This window comes from Pongo abelii, chromosome 8 (assembly GCF_028885655.2).
Source record: "Pongo abelii isolate AG06213 chromosome 8, NHGRI_mPonAbe1-v2.0_pri, whole genome shotgun sequence".
NCBI classification, from domain to species: domain Eukaryota; kingdom Metazoa; phylum Chordata; class Mammalia; order Primates; family Hominidae; genus Pongo; species Pongo abelii.
Window position 1 is genome coordinate 72,744,631 of NC_071993.2, and position 26,120 is coordinate 72,770,750.

Here is a 26,120-nt window from a genome sequence, read left to right on the forward strand (position 1 = left end):
TAGGGGCTCCCTGCTGGTTCTCACACAGCTTGACAGACCAAAGGAAGGTCATACAAGGGGCTTTGCTTCTTATGTTGGCCCCCAGAACACTTTCAGTGAAACCCCACAACATAGTGAAGGTCCTTTTCATAGAGCAGAGAGCAGGTTTTCCGATGGGGCTTTCCCCAGGGCAGCCCATAAACCTTGGGACCAAGAAGCTTCGATTCCCTGGCTTGGACTTCTCTGGGCCAGGCCTGAATCTCAAGAATGAAGCCTCATCTCCGTGAGGGCCCCAGCAAAAGCCCCTGGAGGGGGCGGTGTCAAGTGCGGGCCAAGGGCACAGGCCCTAATCAGGTTCCAAATCCAGGCTCTTTTGCTGCTTTCTGGCTGTGTGACCCAGACACACTGGGCAAGTGTCCTTATCTCCGCCCCCCACCCCCGGGGTTAATTTCCTCATCTATAAAATGAGGAAGATATCTCTTCAGTGCTAACATTTTGTAACGTCACACTTGACCTAACAGGCTCTGCCCCTGAGAAACTTGAACCGTAAAAAGAAGGGAGCCATATAACACATATAACTGTACTCGCACACTCATCAGGCAGAGAAGCATCAAATCAAGTGTGCCTGTGTGGCCTGGAGCACCCTGGGGCCAGGTTCCTTTGTGGACCCTGTTTCTAATCTCCTGGCAGCCTCAGCCAAGTGCAGTTAGAGTGGGCCGGCCTCCTGCAGGAGTTGGACCAGTTCATCTCCCAGGGATGGGCTGCAGGAGGAAATGCCAGCAAGGGTCCTGACAAAGAAGGAAAGGCTTCTGTCTGGTGCTGGGGATTAAAGGCACACTCCCCTGTGCCCCACCTCCAGGTCCCTGTGCCCCACCCCAGCCCCACCAGAACCTGGCTGGCCTGTCTCCCAGCTGCCATCTGTAGGGGCTGGTCCTCATTAGCTGCTGTGGCAGCTGAGGGGCTGGGAGAGGGAGATGCAGGCTGCAGAGCTAGAAACTAAAGCCAGGCTGGGACGGTGGCCACCTCTGGAGCTAGAGTGATGGACCGTGGAGTGGGGAGGCAGAAGGAAGGGGGAGACAAGGGAGTATAGGGACGGGTGACAGGCTTGGCCAGTGGGAGAGGCAAAGGTGAGAGCTGGCTGAAGCTGCCAGCATCTTCCAGGCTGTTATTCTGGGCAACGTTTTATTTATTCAGAGGCTAGGGATGCGGCTCAGCGTTGGTTGGCTCAATATTTATTACAAGTGCATTGACCTTGTACTGTGGACCCCGTGATGGGTCCACCTCAGGACCCTCTTCCTCATCTCCTCGGTGCCAGGACACACTTGAAAACCTGTAAGGAAGAGCCGAGGGGTCCTACCTTCCTGAAAGACCACCCAGTCCAACTCTTGCTTTACCTTTGGGGAAACTGAGGTCTGAGGCAGAAACAGCCTTGCTCAAGGTCACAGGGCACATTGGTCCTTGATCCCTGTTCTCTTGGCATTTAGGCCATCAGAACAGACAAATGCTGTGGAAGTAGAAATACCCCAGACCACATTCAGAGGGACAGCGACCTGCCCACCAGTCCCTCATCAGGTGCAGACACAGCTGACAGAAATCCTGGAGTAAGGTCGCAGCTTTGTGTACAAGGCACTCAAGCTCCGTGAGCCTCAGTTTCTCCCTGTCCACGAGCAAGGTAATCATGTCCATCTCACAGAGTGGTTGGGAGGACTACATGAGAACACCCTGGAAACTGTCAAGCCCCATCCTACTGGAATTGGTTTATTCGCTGACATGCTGCATGGCAGGCTGTGCTGGGAAGTAAGGCAGCATGGCCATGGGGGACTGGCATCCATCCATGGCCCCTAAACCCCTTCCTTATCACAGCTACCAAGGCTAGGCAGGCGGCAACTAATAAATTGGCAGTAAGAGCTCCTTCTTAACCAACTGAAGACATGTAAATGACCCAAAGCAAGGCCAGGGCTGCCAACTGGCGGAGCTCACAGTGACATCACATGCCCATTTGCTCCAAGCCTTCCAGCAGCTGAGGTCAGCTTGCAAAGCGGGAGCCCCTCCCCCTCCAGCCCCGTGCTGAGCCAAGAGGAGCATGGCACTGCCAGGGCTGGGGCTGGGGCTGGGGCTGGGCCACCAGCTCAGGTTCCATGAGTTCCTCCCTCCTTGTGCACTCCCTCTGCAATCGGCTCTCCTCCACCCTCCCTGACTGCATTTCCTTCATGAACACAAGATTGCTACTTCTCATATAACACATACGCGGTGGTGTGAACTTCTGGTAAATGAAGATCTTATTTAAAACTGTGTGCTATCAGAGGAGGAGATGAGATAGGTCTTGACACAGCTCAGCTGGCTTGCCAGGAAAAGGAGGTGCTGGGGGGCTGTGCACAGAGCCACAGGCCATTCCTGGGAGTTCCTGGGCAGTCATCAGAGATGGGCCACAAGGCTCCTGGCAATGCTTTCAACTCATCTACGAGGGTCAAAAAGGGTATCCCTTTCTTCATCTTTGCAGGAGGGTTCAACAAGGAGGTTTCCCCATTTGAGAATTCAGTTTGCTGTGTGGAACAAGTGGCTTAACCTTGCAGAGCTTTCCAAGAATGCAGAATTTTGGATCAGAGAGGCCTTGGAGATCCTCAGGTTCCAGGGTCCTCTGCCTCAGCTACACAAGAGGACCACCTGGGGGACTTTTAAAGATCCTGACGCCCAGGCCAGAACCCAAGACCAATTAAGTCAGGATCTCTGGGTGGGACCTAGGTGCCAGGTGATCCCATTGTCCAGCTAAGGTTGAGAATGACCAAGCTAGTCTCTTTTTAACATAAGTGTGCAGCAGAACCACCTGGGGTGTTTTGTCAAAATTCATATGCCCAAACCTGGCCCACAGTCCCTAAACCAGAACCTTTAGGGTAAAGGCCAGGCATGTGCATTTAAAAAAAAAAAACTCTTAAGATTTTTATGTACAATTGTGGTTTTTCGTTTGCTGAGCACCTGTTCACAAGGGCCCATTGTGTGCTGGGCACTATTCTGAGCATCAAGGGTACATTGCTGAGTGTACACAGCCCTGCACTCCTGGGCTGGGGAGTCAACACATAAATCTGTATTCAAACAACCATTCCAGATGGCAAGAAGTGCTGGAAGAAGAGTAAAAGAGGCAGGGGTCCAGGAAAGGACTCTCTGGGGAGGGGCCATTGGAGCCGAGACCTGGATGACAAGGAGCCAGCCACGCCAAGCTCAGTGTGAGAGCACTCCCTCCAGAGGCACGTTTGCTGATGTGTGAAATGACGACTCTATCAAACAGCCGAGTCCATACTCTCGCCAACCCCCACCTCAACCCCACTGTGTTTTTAGGGTGCCCAGCAAGAAATGCTTGGAAGAGGCCAGCGGGTGTCACAATGGCATCTTCTGCCCCTCAGGAAATTCTATAGGCTGCTGGGCTAAGGAGACTTTATGATGCACAGCTGAAAGCTATAAGGAATCCTATGGTTCACTAGTCCAACCCCCTCATTTAACAGACAGGGAAACTGAGGCTCAGAGAGAGGAAGTGATTTGCCTTGCTGTAGCATCTCTGTTCTGACAGGGTTAAATGGGACAATGACTTCACCATGGAGGTCGCTTGCTGCTGTCAAGCCCATTGTTTTTACCCCCAGCCACACCCCAAATCCCTGTTCCTGGCTGCTCTCCATATAAACACCCTGTGTGTTCCAGCCATGGTACAAGTCTGTGACACATCCAGGGAGCTTGAGTGGTGGGAAGGTGGGGAACCCCCACTTCCCTGCTTCCCTGCCCCATAATCTTTCTGTGGGCGGGAGGTCCTTCCTCCCACACAAGGAAACCCATGAAAGGCCAGACAGAATGGTGCCAGATAATGCCATGGAATTTGGAATTTGGTGGGATCTAGAATTTCCCTTATGGGGAAGGCTGGTCCCAGCTGTCCACCCATGGTGAGTATCCAAAGGGAGGCTGTGCCAGGCTCCAGTATGTTGGGGGAGGCCCACATACCCAGGGCCGGAGGCCTGATGAGGTGGGGAGGGCAGAGAGAAGGTGGCTGGTTGTCTTTGGAATGTCCCTCCCCAGAGAGGCAGGCTAGGTCCACAGGTCACTTGGTGGACAGGACATTGAAAGCAATTTTGACCTTGGCCACTGGCCTGCTCTGCTCAGTCTGATGTCCACGTTTGTGGAACAGCCAGGAGGGCTAGAGGCTAGGAGCTGCCTGTCTTCAACCTGCTTGGCCTTGGCTTCTCTGTGTGTTCAGGGGTCAGCAGCTTCCCTCGCTGAGCCATGGGGTGGAGGTAAGTTCCTGGCTCCTAAACAGGCCTGCACCCCTCCTCACTCTGACCAATCAGAGTAAGGGCCCTCAGGTTCCTCCTAATCACAGCTGAGTTCCCCTAGGGAAAACATGGAGGTAAGACAGGGTGTCCTTGAAGGACAATCTAGAATGGTCTACAATGCTTCTTTTCTTAATCTTTCTCAGCCACCAAACCAAGGCAACAGCAGAGAGGAGGAGGTAGGGGTGAAAAGTCAGATGATAACAGTGTAGGTCAGGAGGTAGCTCTGTCTCAGTTTGCCCAGCCATAAAAGGGCTGTGAAAACACTCCCCCTGATGACTTCGTGGGGCTCTTGAGAAGCTCAGAGTCAGTAAGAGGGTGTTTTTGCATGCAGCGCTCTGTGCCTGGGAGCAACAGGCATCATCCCGACCAGCGACGGTGGGACAGCCAGAGATGGCATGGGGCTGATTCTCACCACCAGCTCTTACTCAAGCCAAGGAACACGGGGCCCTCATGCACCCCTTTATAGGGTCTGCAAGACTGCGGTTCCTAAGAAGCTCTGAGAACTACACGCTCTGCCCCAGAAGCACAACAACTCCCTAGAAGGAGCCTTGGAAAGAAGTCCAGGGAAGTGAGAGGGAGATGCCCCCAAGGTCCCAGGGAATTTCTGTTTAGCCTGCCCTTCCAGCAGAGATCAGGGCCTCCGGGGGCTCGGGCAAGCGCTCTGGTCCAGTGGGCTGTGATGGGAAGGAGGGTGGATGGCTTGATCCACGCTTCCGGCGGCCCCTTTCCCTTGAGAGGTCAGACCCTCAGCAGGCCCTGCCCCGCCCTCTGCAGGCTCCTCAGGATCCAGGGGCAGGGGCGGAGGAGGACACTGTCAAGGGTGTAATAAACAACTTACCGACTGGTAAGCAGAATTCTCAGGCTTGGAGCAGGACCTTCCGGCAATCATGCCCCCACCATCCTCCCAGGGTCCCCTCCGCTCTCTGTAGGAGCTGAGGTCTGGCTCAGCTTCTTTTCCAGCAGACCAGCTTATCTGCCCCTGGGGCTTGTTGCTCCCCATGCACCCACAAACACCCACTCTCTCTGACCAATCCTTAAAATGGCAAAGGGGCTGACTGAGGCTGGCTGACTGGCCTGTGGGAAAGGCCCAGTTCCATCCATCAATCAACAGCTCTTTAGGGAGACAACAATCACGTTGGTGGAGGAGTCTGCATTTTATAAAGCAGCTCCAAGTTCAATTCCCTCACCACCCAGTCACTCCACAAGTAACTCCAGAGCATCCAGCACTCCCTGGGCATTGAGGGAGGTGTGCAGGGGATAAGGCCCAGTCTCTGCCTTGGGGAATGGGTGTAGGGTGGGCTCATGGAAGGAGAACCGAATCTGGAGTCCAAAGGCTAGGGCTGAACCCAGATGAGGCCCTGACACTAAAAGCTAGATTAGAGTGGGCCACTTGACTTTCCCGAGCCCCATTTTGCTCTTCCGCTAAGACCTTCCTCCCAGAGTCATCGCAAGGACTGAGTGAGACAATGCATACACAATGGCCAAGGTGGGCACAGAGCAGGCCCAGTGGCTGCCCCTCGTGTGCTCAAGCCCCCTCCACAACTGAATGTGAGGCCACAGTGTTTAATGTTTTCCCATCTGATAAATGAGAAATGGTATCTTGTAGTTGTTTTACAATATGTGTTTATCTAATTCTGAGTGAGGCTGAGGGTCATTGTTCTATCTTATTTTGTGCATTGTCTGTTCGTGTCTTTCTTTTCCACCTTTCTGTTAGGACTTGATCCTTTGTTCCTTGATATTTAAAAGCACTTTATATACCATAAATATCAGCCCTTCATCTGTGGCATATGTTAGGAATATTTCTCTCAGTTTGTCAAGTACTTTGTCTTTTGACTTTGTTAAGGCGTTCTGTGATTTTTTTTTTGTTGAAAATTTAAAAGTGTTCATGTAATAAAACTGATCAGTTTTTTATTTTATTGCCTCTAGATCTTAAGTCATAGTTAGAAAGCCTTTCCCAACCGCAAGTGTAAAAAGGAATTTACCCATGTTTTCATTTAGTAGTTGTATCATTGTTTACATCTAGATCCCAAATCCACTTGGAGTTCATCTCTCTGTATGGTGTGAGACTTGAATCAAATTTCACCTTTTCCCACATAGCTACCCAGCAGTCTGAGTACCATTTATTAAAAAGTCTGTCTTAACCCCAGTGACCTGTGATACCACCTTTGTTATGTACTGTATTTCCATAGACATTTGGGTCTAATTCTGAACTTACTATTATCTTTGGTCTACTTGCCAATTCACACACCAGTAAGCACACTATTTTAATTACAGAGGCTTTCCAGTATGTTTTACTATCTGGCAGGAATAGTTTTACTTCTTCTTTACTCCTTTCTAATGCTTCTAATTGACTTCTCTCATTTAATCACATTTGCTAATACCTCTAGCAGTGAATACTAGCAGAGGTGAATACCAGCAGGGTATCTATTACTGATCTTACTGAAAGTACCTTTAGTGTTTCCCCATTAAATAAGATACCAGCTTTAGGACTAGGGTATGTGTATGTGTGTATATATATATATAAAAAATTTATTTTTATTTTTATTTTATTTCAATAGTTTTTGGGGAACAGGTGGTATTTGGTTACATGGATAATAAGTTATTTAGTGGTGATTTCTCAGATTTTGATGCACCCATCACGTAAGCAATGCACACTGTACCCAATGTGTAGTCTTTTATCCCTCACCCTCTTCCATACTTCCTCCATCTCCCTAAAGTCCATTATATCATTCTTATGCTTTTGCATCCTCATAGCTTAGCTCCCACTTATAAGTGAGAACATATGATTTTTAGTTTTCCATTCCTGAGTTACTTCACTTAGAATAATGGTCTCTGGCTGGGTGTGATGGCTCACACCTGTAATCTCAGCACTTTGAGAGGCTGAGGCGGGCAGATCACCTGAGGTCAGGAGTTTCAGACCAGCCTGGCCAACATGGTGAAACCCCGTCTCTACTAAAAATACAAAAATTAGCCGGGCATGGTGGCACACATCTGTAATTCCAGCTACTCGGGAGGCTGAGGCACGAGAATCGCTTGAACCCGGGAGGCGGAGGTTGTAGTGAGCCAATTATCACGCCATTGCACTCCAGCCTGGGCAACAGAGCAAGACTCCGTTTCAAGGAAAAAAAAAAAAAGAATAATGGTCTCCAACTCCATCTAGGTTGCTACAAATGCCATTATTTCATTCCTTTTTATGACTGAGTAGTATTCCATGGTATATATCTCTATCTATCTATCTATCTATCTATCTATCTATCTCATCTAAAAAGTATCCCTTAATTCCTATTTCTTTTGGTGTAGTATTTTATCCAAGCTTTGTTCAGCATCTATGAAGGTAATAATATGATTTTGTTTCCTCAGATTCATTAATATGGAACATGATATTAATTTGGCATGTTTTTAATATTAGCGAATTCATTTGGAACCATTCTTGCATTCCTGTAATAAATCAGATCTGGTCATGATGTTAAACAGAGAATGGAATTGGATGCTGCTGATCAGAGCTACCATCACTAAATACTTTCTCCATCCTCTCCAAGTATTATCTGATTCCATCCTTAAGGCAGCTCTGGGAAGCAGGCTTCATGATTCCCATTTCACTGATGAGGAAACTGAGACTAACAAGAGTGAAGTCGCCTGGCAAACATCATGCAGCCAGCAAATGAAGGAGACAGGATGGGATCTTGGGTCTCGGTGATTCCAAGGACCCTAATGATACATGGGTGGTGTTATCTGGCTGTTATTCAGTTATCAAAAATGCTTATGGGCTGGGCGAGGTGGCTCATGCCCGTAATCCCAGCACTTTGGGAGGCTGAGGCAGGCGGATCACTTGAGGTCAGGAGTTCGAGCAGCCTGGCCAACTTGGTGAAACCCCATCTCTACTAAAAATACAAAAATTAGCCGGGTGTGGTGGCGGGCGCCTGTAATCCCAGCTACTTGAGAGGCTGAGGTACGAGAATCACTTGAACCTGGGAGGCAGAGATTGCAGTGAGTCGAGATGGCACCACTGCACTCCAGCCTGGGTGATAGAGCAAGACTCAGTCTCAAAAATAAAAAATAAAATAAAAATAAAAATAAATAAAAATGCTTATGATCTGATAAGATTTTGGAAAGACAATATCTCTGTAGGAACTAGGGGGTGGGGAGGAGGAGACTCTATTTGTCCTAGAAGCTTGAGTGGTCCTCCTCAACCCACCACAGGCTCAGCAGAGGAGCAGTGTGAGGGGCTGGCAAGGTGTGGCCAACCAGGTGTGCTGCCAGCAGGCAGTGTCTGCAGGGTGTCCTTGAGTCTGTGTGGCACGGTGGCAAGCAGTCCTCAAGACCCATGTCCCCTTCCAACTTGAGCTTCTCTCTGCCTTGGCATTTACGTCTCAGGCTCTGAACAGTGTGGGAGCAACTCAGAGAGTGAAGACTGGTCCAGGGATGTGGTGGGCTGGGAGGGAACAAAATGCAGAGAAGAAAACCTTAACTCTCTACTCCCTGCTGGTCCTGCCTGCCCCGTTTTCTAAGAATGGGCAGCCGGCCGAGGGATTATGTAACTTCTGGTGGGCATGGCAGATGGTGTGCTGGCTCAGACAGCATCAAACCCAGCACTGACACTAACCTTCTCTGACATGGCACCCGGGCCTTCTCTGCTCTGGGATGTGGGGTGTGCAATGGGGTCAGGGTATGGGGGCACAAAGATAGATGAGAAGTGGCTAAAACTCTTGTCACTTAGCTCAACAGCCGTGGCCAGCCAGGCATGGGAGAAGCCAGGGAAATGGGCACGTGGGCCCTCTCATCCCTGCCACACAGGCAGCAGTTCCCAGGATGCACCGCATAGTCCAGGGGCTGTTCTGCAGGCCTCCTGCTGCCTCAGATCAGCAACCCCTGTGGGTTTGGAGAACAGTTTCTGAAGCACCTCTCTGGGTGTTTTCTCACTTGGCCCTACCTGGCATTCAGCTTCTTTTGTTCCTTTTGCTGATGGGTAAACTGAGGCTCAAAGAAGGTGGGTGACATTTGCCTATCACACAGAGACAGATTTGGCCTTACAGCTGGAGATTCCAGACTCCTAGTCCAGTGCTCTTTCCAAATGTGTATAACAAGGCAGGCTCTCCCAAATGTGTATAACAAGGCAGGCTCTCCCCTCGCTGATAACCCTCAGACGATTACCAAGTCACCCCACAGGCCTTCCTGAACTGTACCCACGGTGCTTTACAGCGATGGGCTTTGATGGCTGGAAGGCATCTCAGAAGTCTGTAGGATAACCCCACTCTACCTTATGTCTAATATGCTCGTGTCAAGAAGGGAATATCAGAAAGAAAGAAGGCGGGCTCTGTGGATTTGGGACCCAGCAATCCAAAATCCTGCTAGAAGGCAGGATCCAGCAATTTGTGGATTTCCTTCTGGGTGGAAAGGAAAGAAAACTTACCTTCACTGACCATGCCCATTTCCTTTAATGTCCCCACAACCAATCAGGGGGCCCAGTTTATAGTGAGGAGATGCAGGCTCATGAAATTGCAGTTAGTGATGGGGCCAGGACTTGAACCCAGGTTTTCTGATTCCAGGGCAGAACCTCTTCATTTGGACAGAGGAAGCTCAGAGAGGGAAAAGGAATGGCCCAATGTCACAAAGCAGATTAGCTACATGGCTAGGATTAGAATCCAGTTTTTTATTTCCAAAAAAAGAAAAAAAAGAATCCAGTTTTCCCAATCCTCAACTTGGGGCTTTTTCTGCTGTCATTTCGTGTGTGTGTGTGTGTGTGTGTGTGTGTGTGTGTGTGTGTGGTGTGTCTATACAGAAGTGGGATGGACCAGGAGGAAAATGTGGGGCTGGATCAAATTTGCAGCAGGGGTCACTGTGCCCAGCAGCCCCGGCTTTCCTGGGCTGCCAGGGAGGAATTCCAGATTAGCCTCTGGCAGGGGCCCCTGATAAGGACCAGTGAGCCACCAGCTGAGGATGGTCACTGGGCCAGGCTTGCTGCTGCCTGGGGATGTTTAATCTCCCAAAGATGTCAGTACTGGACATGGTACCACCGAGAGTCTGTATCAGCCAGACCTTGTGGCCAGAACTGCTCTCCTGCACCAAGCACAGCTCCTGCTAAGAAGCTGGTAGCAGTTGCTACAGAGGGCTGAGGCCTGGAGTCAGATCTGGCCATGGCCTTTAGATACACCTGCCGGGCCCACACTTGCTCTCAGGCCTCACAGCCAGTTGTCCATGCGGTGAGCATTCTCTTGAGCCACAAGAAGGCAAGGTGGGGAGAAGTGATAATGGGCTTGTGGCTACAAGTAGGAAACAAACATTTTAAAGTGGCCTGGACCAGCTATGCCTTACAAGGGCCACCTTGCAGATAAGTACAAAGTTTACCAGCCCAGCAAGTGTCTGCCAGCCTACTTTCTCTATGTAAAGGGGCCAAGGGCACTTGACTGCAAAACTTGGTTAATTCTCTGTGGCTCCGCTGGATTTAGTGAATAAATTCCTTCCTACCTAGGGGCTCTGATCACTGAAGACTTGGCTCTGGCTTCCACCGTGTTGGGTACACAGTAAGTGCTCAAAGCAAGCAAGCAGCAGATAATGAAGTGAGGGAAGCAGGCAGGCAGGAGGGGAAGGCTGGAAGAAAGGAATGAAAAAATCTTCTAATTCTTTGGTTACTCATACACAGCAGCAGGTCCATGTACAGCTGGGACAAAATCACAGCTACCTCTTGGGTGAGTAAGGCCTGACCGTGAGTTCTCACTCATCCATTTTACAGAGATTTATCCAGTACCTTCTGGGTGCCAGGAATACACACGAGTGAGCAAAATCAGGCCCAGCCTCCCTAGTCACCTAGTGCCATGGCTGCTCTGCCATCACCTAGTCGTTTCAATCCATGCTGCCTGCCCCTGCTGAAGCTGTCTCCTCAACCCTGGAGCCCTGGCTTGGTGACAAGGAAAGGGAAAGAACGTAGGCTGCCCTATCCCACAGGCTCCCACCCCACCACAGGTCACTGCTCACTCCGAATCTCACTCTGCTCTGCTGTGTCACAGAATGACCAAAGGTGGGACAGGGATGGGGGAGGGGGCCAGGGACAACTTTCCTGGAATTCCTGACTCAATTTCTTGTAAGCTCTGCATCCTGCATGGGTGTTCAGGTCCCCAGCCAGGCAGGCGGATGCCTCTGATCGCATTACAGAGCTGCTTTCCTCGGGCTTTGTCTCCTGAAGGCAGTAATGCCTCCAGACGCCGCTGGGGGCCTCTGGGGGTTGCAGGCTCCTGGGTGATCTCAGCAGAAGACGCCCTGGGGGTGCCTCCTGGGTCAGGGCAGGCCCAGGTGAACACCAGGGACCAGAAAAAGCAGCCTCTCTCTTCCTGCCCCTCTCCTTGGCTCTCTGGCCAACCTGGAAACTGCCACTTTGGGACTCTCTGTCCCCCTGTTCTGCCCAGAGATGCACAGGGAGAGAATCAGGGCCCAGGCCCAGTCCTAGCCCTATCCAGGGGTCAGCCTGATGGGGGTGGGGGGTGGAGGAGGGGCAAGAAGAGAAGGGAAGGCAATGGAAATCCACAGAGCACCCACTCTGCCAAGACTGTATATGTGTTAGTTCACGTCACATCAGCACCTAGTGAAGGTGGTGGAATCGTGCCTATCTCATGAATTGGGAAGCTGAGGCACAGACAGTGAGCCACCTCTGGAAGATTCAAATCCTAAAGGCTGGGGCTCTTTCCACTGTACTAAGAGACCTCTGGCCCTAGAAGTCTTGAGTTGCTAGATGATCAGACACGACTCAGAAGCTGAATGTAGAATTTGTCTCCTGGGTAAATGTGCCAGACCTTCCCACCCATACTTTCACGTATACATCCCCTACCAGGGCCACACTCTCCATTTACCCAAAGTCTCTCATCTTTCCAGGGCCAGTCAAGTGCAAACCTTCCCTCTTCCAGGAAGCCTTTTCTGACTGCCCACGCCACAAGAGCTTCTTCCTCTCAACATCCAGACATTTCGCTTTGTTCCACCCAATACATGGTGACCACATGATGATGATGATGATGATGATGATGATGACAGTAATGAATGTCACTGAGCACTTCAGAATACGCAAAACACTTTTAAGCATGATCTCATTTATCCCCAAATCTAATGAGATTGGTGCTGTTACTACTCCCATTTTACAAATGAAGGAACTAAGCTCAGAACTAAGCTCAGAGAGGGTAGGCAACTTGCTCTAAGACACACAGCCAGATGGTGGCACTGCCAGGATTTGAACCCAAGTAAAGTGACTGCACAGCCTGCCCTCTAAACATCGCGCAAGACCCCTCCCAAGACACACACATCTTGGCTCATCCTTGAATGATTCATATCTGTTGCATCACCCTAACCCCCCTTGCACCCCAGCATCACAGGCCAGGCACTTGGCCCATGCTTCAAGAAACAGCACAAAGCCCATCAGTTCTTCAAGAGTCAGGCCTATGGTTTTTAAGCTTCTGACCGTGGAGCTCAGCACTTGCTCAGGCTGAATGAATGGGCATGTGCATCAGGTTTTAGGGTGGGCTGGTATTCTGATACCCTACATGGAGACAGGAGTCCTCATTCCCCCACCCCCAAGATTGGCCACCCCCTGCCTCTGAGAAATGAAGCTATGCATGACACGGGGGCCAGGTCTGCAAAGTCTGTCCCTAACACACCCTCAGCAGGGCGCACTTGAGCTTTGGAGTGGGTGACAAGGGGGGACCATGGGCCCCTTCTCGCACATGCCCAGGCTGCCTCTGCCAGTGGGGCCTTTCTCTACCTCCTGGGCCCTGCTTGGCATCTGGGGTTCTCAGTTTCTGAGGCAGGAGATGCTTATGGAGCAGGAAAAAGGCACCGAGTTCCCAGAGGGTGAATTATGGCTTCGGCGAGAGAGACACCCAGGGCTGCATAATGTGTGCAAGGGCATTCCAGTCAATATATTGACTTTCTGGAGGGGCCTCTGTAAACACAAGTGGTTCTGGACCTCGGCTACCTCTGTTTCTTTCTGACTGCTGGGGCCTTTTCAGATAGAACCAGACAAAAACCCCACATCCTGTATGGATCATCCTTCCACCTCTGCCCCACTCCAGACTTACAGATGGGAAGGGAAACCAAACAATCAGAACCCAGAGAGGGAAAGGCACTTGCCCAAGGTCTCACAGCAAATGAAAATCAAGAGCCAGAGTCTCCTAACTCCTCGGCCAGGAGTGGCTAAGACTCCTGGCCCTGACCTCCCAGCTTTCACTCCCATGGAGGAAGATGATGAGGCATTGCTGGGCTCTCTCCGGGGCAGGCTGCATGCCAACAGGCCCTGAGTGATCGCTGTGTGCCGGGCACTGTGCTAAGGGCTTTACCATACATCAGCTCATGAGACTCTCAATGCAATTCTGAGGATGATGTTATTATTACCCCCATTTTACAGATGAGAAAATGGAGGTACAGTCCAGTTAGGTGAGCTGCCCAACGTCACCAAGTTAGTCAGTGACAATGCTGGGAGGCCGTGTTAACCTCCTTAGAATTCCAATTGGCTATGCCATGCACTCTTCTGCACCCACAGCTAAGACCCTGGGGAGAGGTGTGTGTGGAAAGAGAGCAGCTGGGGGTTCCCAGAGGTGGTGATGACAAAGGATCTCCCCTCCCCCACCCCTGCCAAATGGCTCACAGAAGTGCTAGGCGGATTCCATCCTTCCCCTTCTTACCCACTTTGTGTTCTCTGGTGGGGGCAGGGCAGAAGGTAGGGAGATACCTCCCCATGTCTCCGCCCCCAATATGATCCCTACCAGTGCTTAGAAAGTATTTTCTGGGCTCGTTCCACCTTTGGGAGCCACACAGAGAGATCCAAGAAGAAGGCCTTTTGCCTCCAGGGCCTGCCACAGTCCTAGCCCACAGAGTCAGAAGCAGCTGAGAGGGCTCGTGACCCAAGCACACACATTCAGTAGAACCTGGGATGCTGGAAGGTGGAATGGGGCCAGAGGGTTTGTTCTCCAAGGATTGGTGTCCACCTCAAGATGGTGAACACAGCAGATGCTAACAGGGGCAAATTTCCCAAGAGTAGGGAGAGGTCAGCTGGCACCCCTGCCCACGTACCCAGCTAGCTAGCCCCCATCCCATCCTCTCTTCAGGACATGCTCTCAGAAGGACCGGAAAAGGACAGAGTCAAGTTCTGGCACTCATCACCCGCCCCAGGAAGCCCCATGCCTTACAACCTTGGCTCTGCTATGCTCTTCCCTGCATATCATCTGTCACCCTCACATGGCATCTGCAATGCTCTGAATGCCACTTAACATTTCTAGAGTGGACATCAGCAACACTTACAGACAGCACCTCCTCGAGGGCTGCGGCCAGGGCTGCTTAGGAGTTCTGACGTTGTGATGGTTAATACTGAGTGTCAACTTGATTGGATGGAAGGATACAAAGTATTGATCCTGGGTGTGTCTGTGAGGGTGTTGCCAAAGGAGATTAACATTTGAGTCAGTGGGCTGGGAAAGGCAGATCCACCGTCAATCTGGGTGGGCACAATCTAATCAGCTGCCAGCAGGGCTAGAATATAAGCAGACAGAAAAATGTGAAAAGAGAGACTGACCTAGCCTCCCAGCCTACATCTTTCTCCCGTGCTGGATGCTTTCCAGCATCCAGTCTGAACATCAGACTAGAAGTTCTTCAGTTTTGGAACTCCGACTGGCTCTCCTTGCTCCTCAGCCAGCAGAAGGCCTATTGTGGGACCTTCTGATCGTGTGAGTTAATACTTACTAAAGTCTCCTTTATATATATATATATTAGTTCTTTCCCTCTAGAGAACCCTGACTAATACAAACCTGGGTCCCAGTCCTGTCTCTTCAGCCTTTTAAGTGAGAGCTTCCACCTCCTCGGTGAGTTCTTACAAGGACAAAGTGAGATTGCACATATAAAAGGGTTTTGTAAACTGTAAAGCAACATGCACACCAGGGTGGGGGGAGGGACTGTGACTTTCCTGTAGGCCTCCCTGCTCCAGAACAGTCCATCTTATCCTAGAGTTGAAGTGATGGAAGTCCTTCCTGTGGACAGCCCTGGGAAAGCAGGGAAGTGCTTCTGTGACCAAGAAAGTGGTAAGGACAGTGGAGTCCAGCATGTGTGTGAGTGTGTCTGTCCTCTTTCAATTGCTACCACTGAGAGTCCCAGGCCCCAGCCACATCAGCCTGGGATGGGGTTCTCCACTGGGGATCCCACCCACTCAAGCTCTGTCGGCCCCTTCTCTAGCAAACTCTAGAGGAGAACTCACTCCCTTCGGGGGAGACAGGCTGAAGCATAAGCGGACCCAGGTCAGAGAGCAGATCTCCAAACCACAGCCGCTCCCATGCTCTGGGGAAGCTGGGAGTTGACTGCAGAAGACTCCAGGTCTGGGACTCTGATCTTCCCAGGGGCAGTAGCCCAAGCTGCTGGGCTGGCTTAGGGTCCATCTCTGCCAACCTTCCTCCCCCTGGAGCACCAGGACCCACCTGCAGGCAGGCCTGTCCCATCCGCACTCAGCAGGGGAAGCTGCCCTCTGCCCTTCCAACAGCAGAACCTGGCACTCAGGCCAAACCCTGCTCACAGTGCAGGTGTGGGGCAAAATGAGGTCTCTTAAGTGCTGATGGGCAAATGGCCTGTGTCCCATCCTGAAGTGGAATCCCCAACGGAATACAATGGATGGAGCTTCCCATGCCTGGTGGTGACTCACTGTCTCCACATTACACATACCTATTTATACGCAAACACACCACAAGTATGCCCATGTGACATTGCCCACCCCCCACACACCCAAACACACACACAGCCTATACATCACACACCCTGAGTTACAAAAGGCACAACCCTCCTCAAACACACATCCATCCCCCAGCACACAACCGGTGCATGCCTCGCCCCCACGCACACCTGACACCCCAGTGCAACACCACACACTCTCCCCTCCCTGCAAACTCCCACCTCCGCCCACCTGCTTAATACACATTCTCACCCCCCACACACTCCTTAATACATACTCTCACACCCACAAGCCTGCCTTCTTGGAGAAGTGAGCCGAGCCGTGCAGCGCCGCGAAGGGGTAAGTTGCAAGCGCTAGGGGCAGCCTGTTCTGCGAGGTGAGAAGGAGGGCGGCTCCGCGCACTCACTCGCTAGGCGGTGGCGTTAGAGCTCCCGGGGCTCCAGCGGACCGATTTAGCTCGGCTGGGGAGGGAGGTGGAGATGGGGACTGGGGGTGGGGGACGCAGGAGAGGGTAGAATCCAGCCCCCCAAGCGGCGGAGATGCTAATCAGGCCGCTTAGTTGGAAAAGGTAAATTCGGGCGCTCCCAGCAGCCCAGCGCTTTTGGAGAGAAGGAAGAGGAAACAAAAGGGGTGGGGGTGGGGCAGCGGGGAGGCGGCTGATTTATGCCTGCACTTCAGCAAATATTTTCGCTGCCATTAGCATCCCCGAAGACCGGGAGGAACGCCGCAGGGACCTGTGGCTTAGCGCGCTCCGCCCGGGCTTGTCTGCCCGCGGGGGCGCAGCGGCTGAGGTGGCTCCGGGCCGGAGTTCCAATCAGCGCCACCCAACTCCCAGTCGGGGGCCGAGGCCAGCGCCGGGATGCCAGCTTCTCCCAAAAAGATCCTGCCTCAGGGAAATGCATGGAGCCGGGGGAAAAGCTCGCGGCGTCCCCGGCGGATCGCAGACCCTAAGGGGGCGGGAGGTGGCGCCCCAGTCCCAACCTCTGAAGCCAACCCAGTGGGTGGGAAGTGGCCATACCCTAGGCCTTCCGGAAAGTGCTCTCTCCTTGTATTATTCTAATTACGGTATTTTTAATTTCCTTAGAAAAAAAAAGAAACAGAAAAGCACAGAACGCACTTGTTTGGTTTCATTTTGCCTTCACAGCTTTAATGACTCTATTTGTGGAAGCTGTTTAGGAAACTGGTGAGGAGGAGAAGGAGGAGGACGCCAAGAGAAGCGCCAGCTCTGGCCTGAGCTCCGGCTTTCTCCTCCCTACCCCCTGGGGGCCATCTGCCCAGGCAGCAGTTTCCCTGGGCCCAGGCTCCCACCCGCAAGTCCCAGCCTATGACCCAGCCCCCTCTGCCCTTTCCTGAAGGCGGCAGTGGCCTCCAAGCTGTCTCTTTTCCACCCAACCCCAACTCTGAGGGTCAAAAGACCTGCTGCTTGCAGGCCCTGGGGGAGGGAGGTTCCCAGCACTGTCTATTCAGAATCACTAACCTGGGTCCAAGAGCACTTGGAATGGAAAGGATCCATCTCCCCCCAGCCCATCCCCAAAGTCTTAGGCAGCCCACAAACCTCCTTAGAAAACCTCTGTGGCTCAGGGAATGGGGCGTAGGAGGCAGACCTCATCTTAAGCCTGACACCCAGGAAAAGGGTCACTAGACCTTCCGTCCAGGAGAAACTCAACAACAAAGAGAGGTGAGGGAGGACACTGGCTCCTAAAGCTTTGAATATAAGTAAAAAGTAAAAACATATTCTGTCCCCAACTCTACAAATGGGTGCAGAGCTCTAAAATGCTAATGTTTATTTGGCCATGCAGCCCAAGGGAGCTTGGCTTGTGACCTGTCTCCCTTCCCCAGGTCAGGGCAGTTGCTCAGGAGGCCAATGCTGGGGGTTGGGGGAGCCACCTTTGGGCACTTGCCTGGTCTCAGAGCTTCACTACTGACCTTTGGCTCTGCCCTGTTCCCCCTCTCCTGGAACACCTCTTCACCCTCCCAACTCTCAACCTCTTTCCTCCATCCTGCCATGAGTTCCAGTCTAAAGCAGCCATCAAAGCGATCTTTAGCTGCCTGCCTTAAGTGGTGCCTCAATTTCAGAGTCTCAAGCCCACACCCATGATGGTGGGTCTCCAGCCCAGATGGAATGAAGGAGCTAGAAGCACTAGATTGAGGTTGTGAGGCCTCAGTTCAAGTCCTGGCGCTACCAGTGAGTCCCAATGTGACCTTGGGCAAGTTGGCCTGTCCCAAAGTGTCAACAGTTAAATAAGTGGATTGGAAAAGAGGAGAACTGTTTTATCCTACAGAATTCCCTGTTTGTGGGGGAGGGGAGAGACGTGGAGGAGAGAGATTACAGGAGAAATTCCTCCCCTGCAGTGGTACTTTCACTTTAATGAGAAAACCCATTAAGACACTTGATTTTCCATTTGTTTAAGTGAGATGGGTGTTTGCTACAGTGAGTGCAGAGGGAGATGAGGACAGGCTATCATTGTGTGTGCACAGGCGCGTGCACGTGAACACACACACACACACACACCAAGCAGAGACACTACAAAAACTCTGATTTTAATTGCACCTTAAAAAGAAGTATTATCTTGACACCTCGACTCCTTCTCAACCATCCCAGCCAGAGGCCATGGAAAGGCTCATTAAAAGCTCCAGGAAGGGCTGAAAGGTGGGGTGGGAGGAGATTTCCAGGGCCAACCAGAGCTTTTGAAGTGGCCTTTTCTGGCTAGTCACTTGCTGACATTACCTTCTAAGGGTCTGGGGTTTTATGGTTCCAGTTTTGATTTCTCCAGCATCAGACTTTACAGCTTAAAAATATTCTCAGTGCTGTAAAGGGAGCTCATTCCCATATTCACCAGGGATGGGGTGGGGGTGGGGAAAAGGAGAGAGAGGTGCCTGCCACTTGAGGGGAGCTTGGACACCCCCAGTAAAGATCCCTCTTTGCAGAGACAGCCTCGCCTGCCTCAGTCTGTTATGAGTCTCATGGCAGAGGGGTGGGTGGATAAGAATGGGAGGGAGGGTCTGCTGGGCTTCAATCAGTCTGGCTATTGGACAAGAGCCCTTCACAGGTCTTCAATCTGTGGCCAAGTGAAGGCAAGATTTGGAGAAAGCCAACACTCTGGCCTTGATTTTCCCCATCAGTGAAATGGGGCTTGTGAAGGATCCACTGGAAAAACCCAAAGAACATTCTGAAAGAATGATGCTCTGTGCCTGTGGCATTAGAGAAAAAAAAGATTGTGTGGGAGGAAGGGACATGTTCTCCCTCCTGAAGGCAGGTTTCTAAGGGCCACACATTCTGGGCAATGAGAAGGCTGCAGGCCGACCCCACCAGTTGGCGCCTCTCCAGGCTGGTGGGCAGGCAGCTCCTGCCGAGCTAAGTAATGAGCACAATTCCAACACCGCTTCTGCTCGCTGGTGAGAAATCAAAGCCGGGTATTAGAGGCCATTTCTGACTGGGCACCATTCGTGCCCAAATCCATCAAAGCCCTGGGCCTGGGGTTTCTTCTGGGGAAGGTGGGGGCTGGATGCTTTGTTAAGCAGGAAATGCAGGCCACCCCCAGCCTTCCTGGCCAAGCCCACCCAACCAGAGAACTATAGGCCAACCAGTCTTGTCTTTCTCCTACAGCGGCCCCTCATTCCTGGTAACCTAAGTATTTATTCCTGATCCCACTGTCCTGCTGGTACAAAGCAGCTTTGCAAGACACAACCTTGCCCATGTGCCATTTACAGAGACTTCACCCTACCCTTCAATCATCTCCTCAAACCCCCTCCAACCAGAAACCAACACCCCAACCAAGCACCTCCCACGTCTAACTGCACCCTTTAAAACAAGGTTGGACATTCAGCAGCCTGCTTCCCCCATCCCCATCATTACCTTCCAACTTCAAAACACTGCTTTAAATACCAGCGTCTGCCCAAATCATAATTAACTTGGATCAAATGGTTGAGTGTTGTAACTCTACTGCACAGGACTTGCACCAGAAAAAAAAAAAAAAGTGGGGAATGTGCTAAAGCCAAGCCCTCACTCCTGGCCGTGGGAATCACTAATTCCAGAATGAGGAATCTTTGGCTATGGAGGGGGGAAGGGCGGATGTCAACTTCGCAGCAGGAGGTAGGAGGTGGGGAGGGCTGCGTCATCTCGTCCACTTTCTGCTCCAGTTTTCCTGCTCCATTCTCAGCCTCAACTCAGAGAGGACTCCGTGCAGGAGTCCCCGTCCCCAGCTGGCTCCGGAGCCGAGGCGCCTGGCGGCCGTGGCCAGCCCACTTGCTTGGGTTCGGGTACCAGAGAGAGGCTGGCTCCAGTCAGTCCACAGCCTCCCCGAGAAGACGCAGCCCAGCCAGCGACGCCGGGTCCAGCTACAGGACGAGCAAGAAACGTATTCATCCACGGCGAGAGAGGCGGGTTAGGGACTTTATTTCGGAGCCCACCAGTTCGCTGAAGTCATCTTGGTGGGTCCAGAGCGGGCGCTGTACCAAGGAGAGCGCACCTAGTCTGTTCCCCGGACAGCGAGAATGTCAGTGACCCATTTAAAAGCAAACTCCGCAGGATCGCTAAGAACCCCCGCCCGCATCCAACACACACACACACACACACACACACACACACACACACACAAACACACACACACACTCCAACACTCAGAAAAATAATAATAACAATAATAATAATAATAATAATTCTTCCAGACCTGCGGGCCCAGCGATCTCGGGGAAAGCTATGTGTGCAAGACTTAGCCCTCCCCGCTTCAGAAGCCCTGCAAGCCGGCCTGCCCCGGCTGCCGGAGCGCTTCCTGTGTTCAGCAGGTCTTTTCGCTCTCTCCCTCTAGCCTGCAGATTCCTGTCCCTATAGCGCGTAAGAGCCTAGGCGAGCCGGGACCGGACTAGTTAAGTTACCGGCATACGGCAGCGAGCGCACACCTTGCTTATATAGCCACAGTTCTTTTTCGGGGCGGATGCCAGACGCGCGGAGAGCCGGGCGTCCCCAAGAGGCGGATCCTCCCGGAGACTCAGACCCTGACTCCCACACCCCTTCCAGGGAGAAGAAGGGATCCCTTTCAGGAGCGAGCAGGGAGCTTTCAGCTTACTGTGAACCCCCTTCCCTGCGCCCCCCTCCCGCGATGTGGATGCGCCATTGCCCACTTTGGGAGGCAGTAAAATCTACATTCTAACTTGGGCGCCCTTGCCGCTTTTCCTGCGCGCATCGATGCGACGAAAGACCACCTCAACTTCAGGATAGAGTGAGGCGCAAGGGTCCCCTAGCCCCGTGCCCCCAGGCCCGATCGCTTCCTACCTGCTTGGCTCAGCCTCGGGTCCCAGCAGAGCAGCAGTGCCAGCAGCAGCGCGCCCCGAGCTCCGCTCCGGGCCCACATGCTCCCGCGGCCCGGTTCGGGCGCCTCTCCCCCAGGGCTGTCTCCCTGGCCCCAGCCTCGCCGCCGCCGTCTCCGCCGCCGCCGCCTCCTCCTCGCCGTCCTCCCCGGCGCCCGGCAGCGCCAGCCCGTGCCTTCCGTGGGGGCAGCGGAAGCCACGCTGCGCGGAGGGCCGCCTGGCACTCGGAGCGCGGTGGGTGCCTGGCGCCGGCTCTCGAACCAGGCGCCGGCTCTCGAACCAGGCTCCGGCGCGCCCCTCTGGCTCCGGGTCTCCTAGCGCTCGCCTGGCTCCGGCGCTGTGGCTCCGAAGTTGCGCGACCGCTCAGTGGCGCTCGCAGCGGCGGCGCCGCGCAGTTCCAGCCCCTGTGCGCGCCTCTCGGAGCCCCGCGGCTGCCTGCGGCTCCGGCGCCCTAGCCGGCCCCAGCCGCCTGCCACAATGCCGAGCGCCACCGCTCGCTCGCCGGAGTGAGTTTGCCAGCCGAGGGGACCGCGCGCGGCCGGGGCGGGGCCTGGGCGGCCGAGGGCGGAGCCGGTAGGGGGACCTTGAGGGGGGATCCGACGGCCATCTGGGCGCGGCCGCGGCAGAGCTGGGGGACCCCGGGGGAGGGTCCTCGCGAGACTCTGGGCGCAGCGCTTTGAAAAACCCGGCCGCTGGAGAATGGCTGGACGTGGAGGCGGCCCAATTTTCGCTCCCCCAAATTAAGGAAATCTGGCTTTGCGCCTTCATTTGGCTTGGCCATGTCAGCTTTCTCCTCTGATTAAACATAGGACTCTCACTTTTGGCTCCCCTGTCTGTAGTATGCGCTCTGCCTTCCACATGTGGGGGTCTTTCCAAAAAAAGGCTCCCAAAATGAGAACACCCAAGTCCTGGTTACGCGGGGGCTTACAGCGATATGAAGCTGGGTATAGATTAGGATCATCTTGGCTGGCTCTGCTTGTCTGTATGATCTCCGGCAGAACTGTTAACCAGACCCCTGGAAACCCCTCCAGCACTCTGATCCTGCGTTGTTGTAAACCAGTCTCCTACCTGACAGTGGGACAGCCATTTTTGGCTCAGTGTAAACTTGGACTCTGCCCCTTACTTACTGTGTGACCTTGAACAAGTTACTTAACAATTCTGTTGCTCCCTTCATCATCATCTGTAAAGTGGAGGAAAAGGATAACTATTTCATAAGGGGGTATAGAATTAAATTTTAAAACTTGTGTGGAAATTGCAGTGCAAGTGTCAATAATCTCTTTCCAAGATTCTCCCCTCCCAGCCAGTCTGATTCCAGGGGGAAAGTCCTGACCACCCAAGGGTGGTCCAAGGAGCACGTGGGGACAGGTGAGGTTTGAAGGATGGGCAGTGTCTTGGGATTGAAACCCAGAGAGATCAGAACGAGCGGATCAGCTAACATAGGCAAAGACCTTCCCTGTGCCAGGCACAGGACTAAGCACTCTGTATGCATCATGTCAGTTAATTCTCACAATCCTCTGAAGTAAGCACCATTTACATCCCATTTTACAGATGAAGGACCTGAGGCACAGAGGTGTAAAGCCATCTGCCGGAGATCACACTGCTTGGAGTAAATGAGTGACTGAGCAAAGGGAATGGGGGAGATGGGATTGGAAAGAAACCCTCTAAACGGGGGAGCCTCACTTGAACACCTTCCCTGGGGCTGGATTGGGCTGTGCGAAGGGGACTGTCCTAGCTGTTTCCCCAGAGGTGAGGTGAAGGCAGGACTACCCAGTACCCTCTCCACACACACTCCCCTCACAAGCCGGGGTCTAGAGTATCTGGGGGAGGTCTTGCATGCCATCAGCACATCTCCCTAACCCTCTCTGACTGGGCACCCAGCATCAGGAGGGTGGCAACGGGTGGACTGGGACTCCCTGGGGGAAGGACTTCTGTCAATTGAGAAAGGCTGCTGTGGGCAAAGGTAGGTTGCTTAGCTTGGCCTCTGACAGCCCTAGCAAGGGCAGTGGATGAGAGAGTCAACAGCTCAGCACACCCAAACAACTCCACCTTGCAAATACACATGCACACACACAACTACCCACCCATACACACCTGCAAAGGTACACACATGAAAACATACAACAAAGACAACAGGTGCAATGTTTCACCTCCCATAAACATCACACCTACAAATAGGCACCCCACTCCAGAGACACCCACATACCAAATATGTATGCCTAAAAAAAGCAAACACACAGGCACACACAACTAAAAACACAAATAGGCAGATGACTCCCAAGACAAATAGATATTTGGATACTTAACTACCGCCAGGAAACACATACAGGCACGCCTGTGCCAAGACCCACATCTGACGGTCATCCCCTGGATGCAGGCACATGGTTAAGGTTGTGCCTGTGCTGGAGAGCTCAGCAGGGACCTCAGCAGAGACAGGCAGCATGCAGAGACCACAGCATGTTCTCTCTCTCCCCACAACCTCCTTCTCTCTCTCCTTCAGGCCAGTGGGGTATTAGAGATTTTTCTAAAAAGTTCCAGCCCTTGGAACTTTGCTGTTTAGGTGGTAAAGTATACCCAGCAGGCCCTTCTAGTCCAAGTATCAGGTTTCATGGCTTTAATTCCTGGCTGGAGAGAAGGGGAACTGGAGATGGGGGCAAGCAAAAGGAGGACATTACCCCTTCTCCTGCCAGTCCCTGCCCCACTTCCCTTCTCAGCCTAACCACTCTCTCAACTCTTGAAATATACTCATGGGAGTTCCTGGGCCCTGCTCTCCCTCCAGGACTCCAGCATCAGGGTACTGGATTTTGCATGTTGGGAATCTCTCTGTAACTGCTCTGTGCTCCTGCTCCTGTACCAAGTCTCTGACCCTTCTCTAGCCACTTGCAGCTGAGCAGTTGCAGATGTGGTTCCTCTCCAGCCCTGGCATCTCAAGAGTGCAGGCTCTCAGCTGAGGCCAGGGAAGGGGCTTCAGAGGGAGTCAGACTCCCCCTGAGCCATACCTTTCCCCGGGATGGGTGAAGAATGGGCAGGGTCCCTGCCTGGGGGATGACACATTAGGATAGCAGGATTAAGATTTGCCAGGGTGTTCCCAAACCCAGTACCATGGGCCTCACAGCAAAGGCATCCTGCTGGGAGTTAAGCATGAGGACGAGGCAGTGAGTTGCTTGAAGTCAGATGCCCTGTGTTCCCTGTTCCCCATGATATAGCTAGCACTGAAGACAGTTTCTGGCATAGCAGGGATGCAAGCAGCCTTGGTTGAGTGGGTATATTAATAAGGCTGGGGGGAAAGCGGTTGATGGTCAAAGGGCCTACAGAGTTGCTATGTGAGCCCCACCCTCCCCTCCCCTCTATTTCCTGGGGTCTGGGGGTTCTGAGGCTGGAAGTAGGGCAGGCTTTGTGGCATAGTTCTGCTTTGAAATCAGTCCCAGAGCCAGTTCTCACCCTTGGTGGGGACTGCAGATGCTTCCACCGGCTACCCTCACTTCTCTCAAACCACAGGAGTGTGTAGGAAAGAGTTCTGGATCTGGAGGGCTGTGGCCCTAGACCTGGGGGCTGCTCTTACCTCCTGGGGGATCTTAAGCCAGTTACGGAAAGTTACCCAGCGTCAGTTTCCTCAATTGTAAAACAGGAATAATAATTACTTCACAGGATTAAGAAGAATAATAAGGCCAATAATCTGGCTGTATAAAAACTGCCTATTTGATAACAATTACGATTTAAAAGCAGCTGTAGGGGCTCCCGGCAGGAGTTGCTGCCGGCTTGGGGTTGACGCCTCCCGCTCCGCCGATAGGGTGTGCGCGAAGGTGCCACCAGGCGGCGCGCTGCCGCTTACGCCTCCCCGTGGCCGCCAGTCTCCCTCCTCCGGCGGTGGGAGAATTGTCCTGGCCCCACCCCGCCTGGGGCCGCCCTGACAGGGTCCTTGTCCTGGGTTGTCAGGGGAAGTGGCACTCAGACGACTCCGTTTGCAGGATCTTGAGTGGGAAGGCTTGGGAGTGAGTTCACGATGCCGCCCCTGAGTCGTTCGGTCCAGAACGGACCCCAAAAACCTGGACCCTGGAGAAGGGAAGCGCCTAAAGCTGAAGTCCTTAACGCTTTACCATCTCTTTGTAATAATATTATCAGAGCTAAGGTTGAGTGCTTACTATGTGCCAGGTACTATTCTAAATCTCTTCGGCCGGGCACAGTGGCTCACGCCTGTAATGCCAGCACTTTGGGAGGCGGAGGCGGGCAGATCAGTTGAGGTCAGGAGTTCAAGACCAGCCTGGCCAACATGGCGAAACCCCATCCCTACTAGCAATACAAAAATTAGCTAGATATGGTATCGTGCTCTGTTAATCCCAGCTACTCGGGAGGCTGAGGCACGAGAATCGCTTGAACCCAGAAGGCAGAGGTTTTCTGTGAGGCGAGATTGTGCCACTGCACTCCAGCCTGGGTGACAGAGTGACACTCTGTCTCAAAAAAAAAAAAAAAAGTACCGCTTTAAACATTTTAAAGTGCACAATCCAGTGGTTTTTAGTATATTCCCAATGTTGTGCAGCCATCACCACTACCTAATTGGAGAACATTTTTATCACCTCCAAAAGAAACCCCATACCATTAACCCCATTCTCCCCTCCCCCAGCTCCTGGCACCCACTAATCTACTTTCTATCCTATTCTGGACATTTCATGTAAATGGAATCATACTATATGTGGCCTGGGTCATTAAACTTGGACTCTTAACCTCTACTAAGTACTGTGACAACCTTCTTCCTTCCATCCAGCTTCCCCAATCTTTTCCGCCAACCCCTCCAGGGTCTTCTCACTGCTGTTCAGGCAATGCAAGCAGTTGGTCACAAAAGC

The 26,120-nt window shown here is 52.6% G+C and overlaps 1 protein-coding gene and 2 long non-coding RNA genes across 4 annotated transcripts in view; 2 read left to right on the top strand and 1 right to left on the bottom strand.

Annotated features, from left to right (window-relative positions):
• UNC5B (unc-5 netrin receptor B) overlaps positions 1–21,770 on the bottom strand; it is a 90,139-nt gene extending 68,369 nt beyond the window's left edge. For both annotated transcript variants that reach the window (XM_054522504.2, XM_024253999.3), the window contains exon 1: positions 21,248–21,770. In XM_054522504.2, the coding sequence (XP_054378479.1) occupies positions 21,248–21,326 (79 nt within the window). In that variant the 5' untranslated portion in view covers positions 21,327–21,770. The remainder of the gene's footprint in view (positions 1–21,247) is intronic.
• LOC129048276 (uncharacterized) lies at positions 3,470–5,152 on the top strand. The gene is made up of 2 exons (XR_008510493.1): positions 3,470–3,905; positions 4,624–5,152. It is a non-coding gene; the product is annotated as an uncharacterized LOC129048276 (long non-coding RNA).
• LOC134761993 (uncharacterized) lies at positions 16,010–17,087 on the top strand. The gene is made up of 2 exons (XR_010141423.1): positions 16,010–16,314; positions 16,676–17,087. It is a non-coding gene; the product is annotated as an uncharacterized LOC134761993 (long non-coding RNA).
• Positions 21,771–26,120: the final 4,350 nt, after the last annotated feature.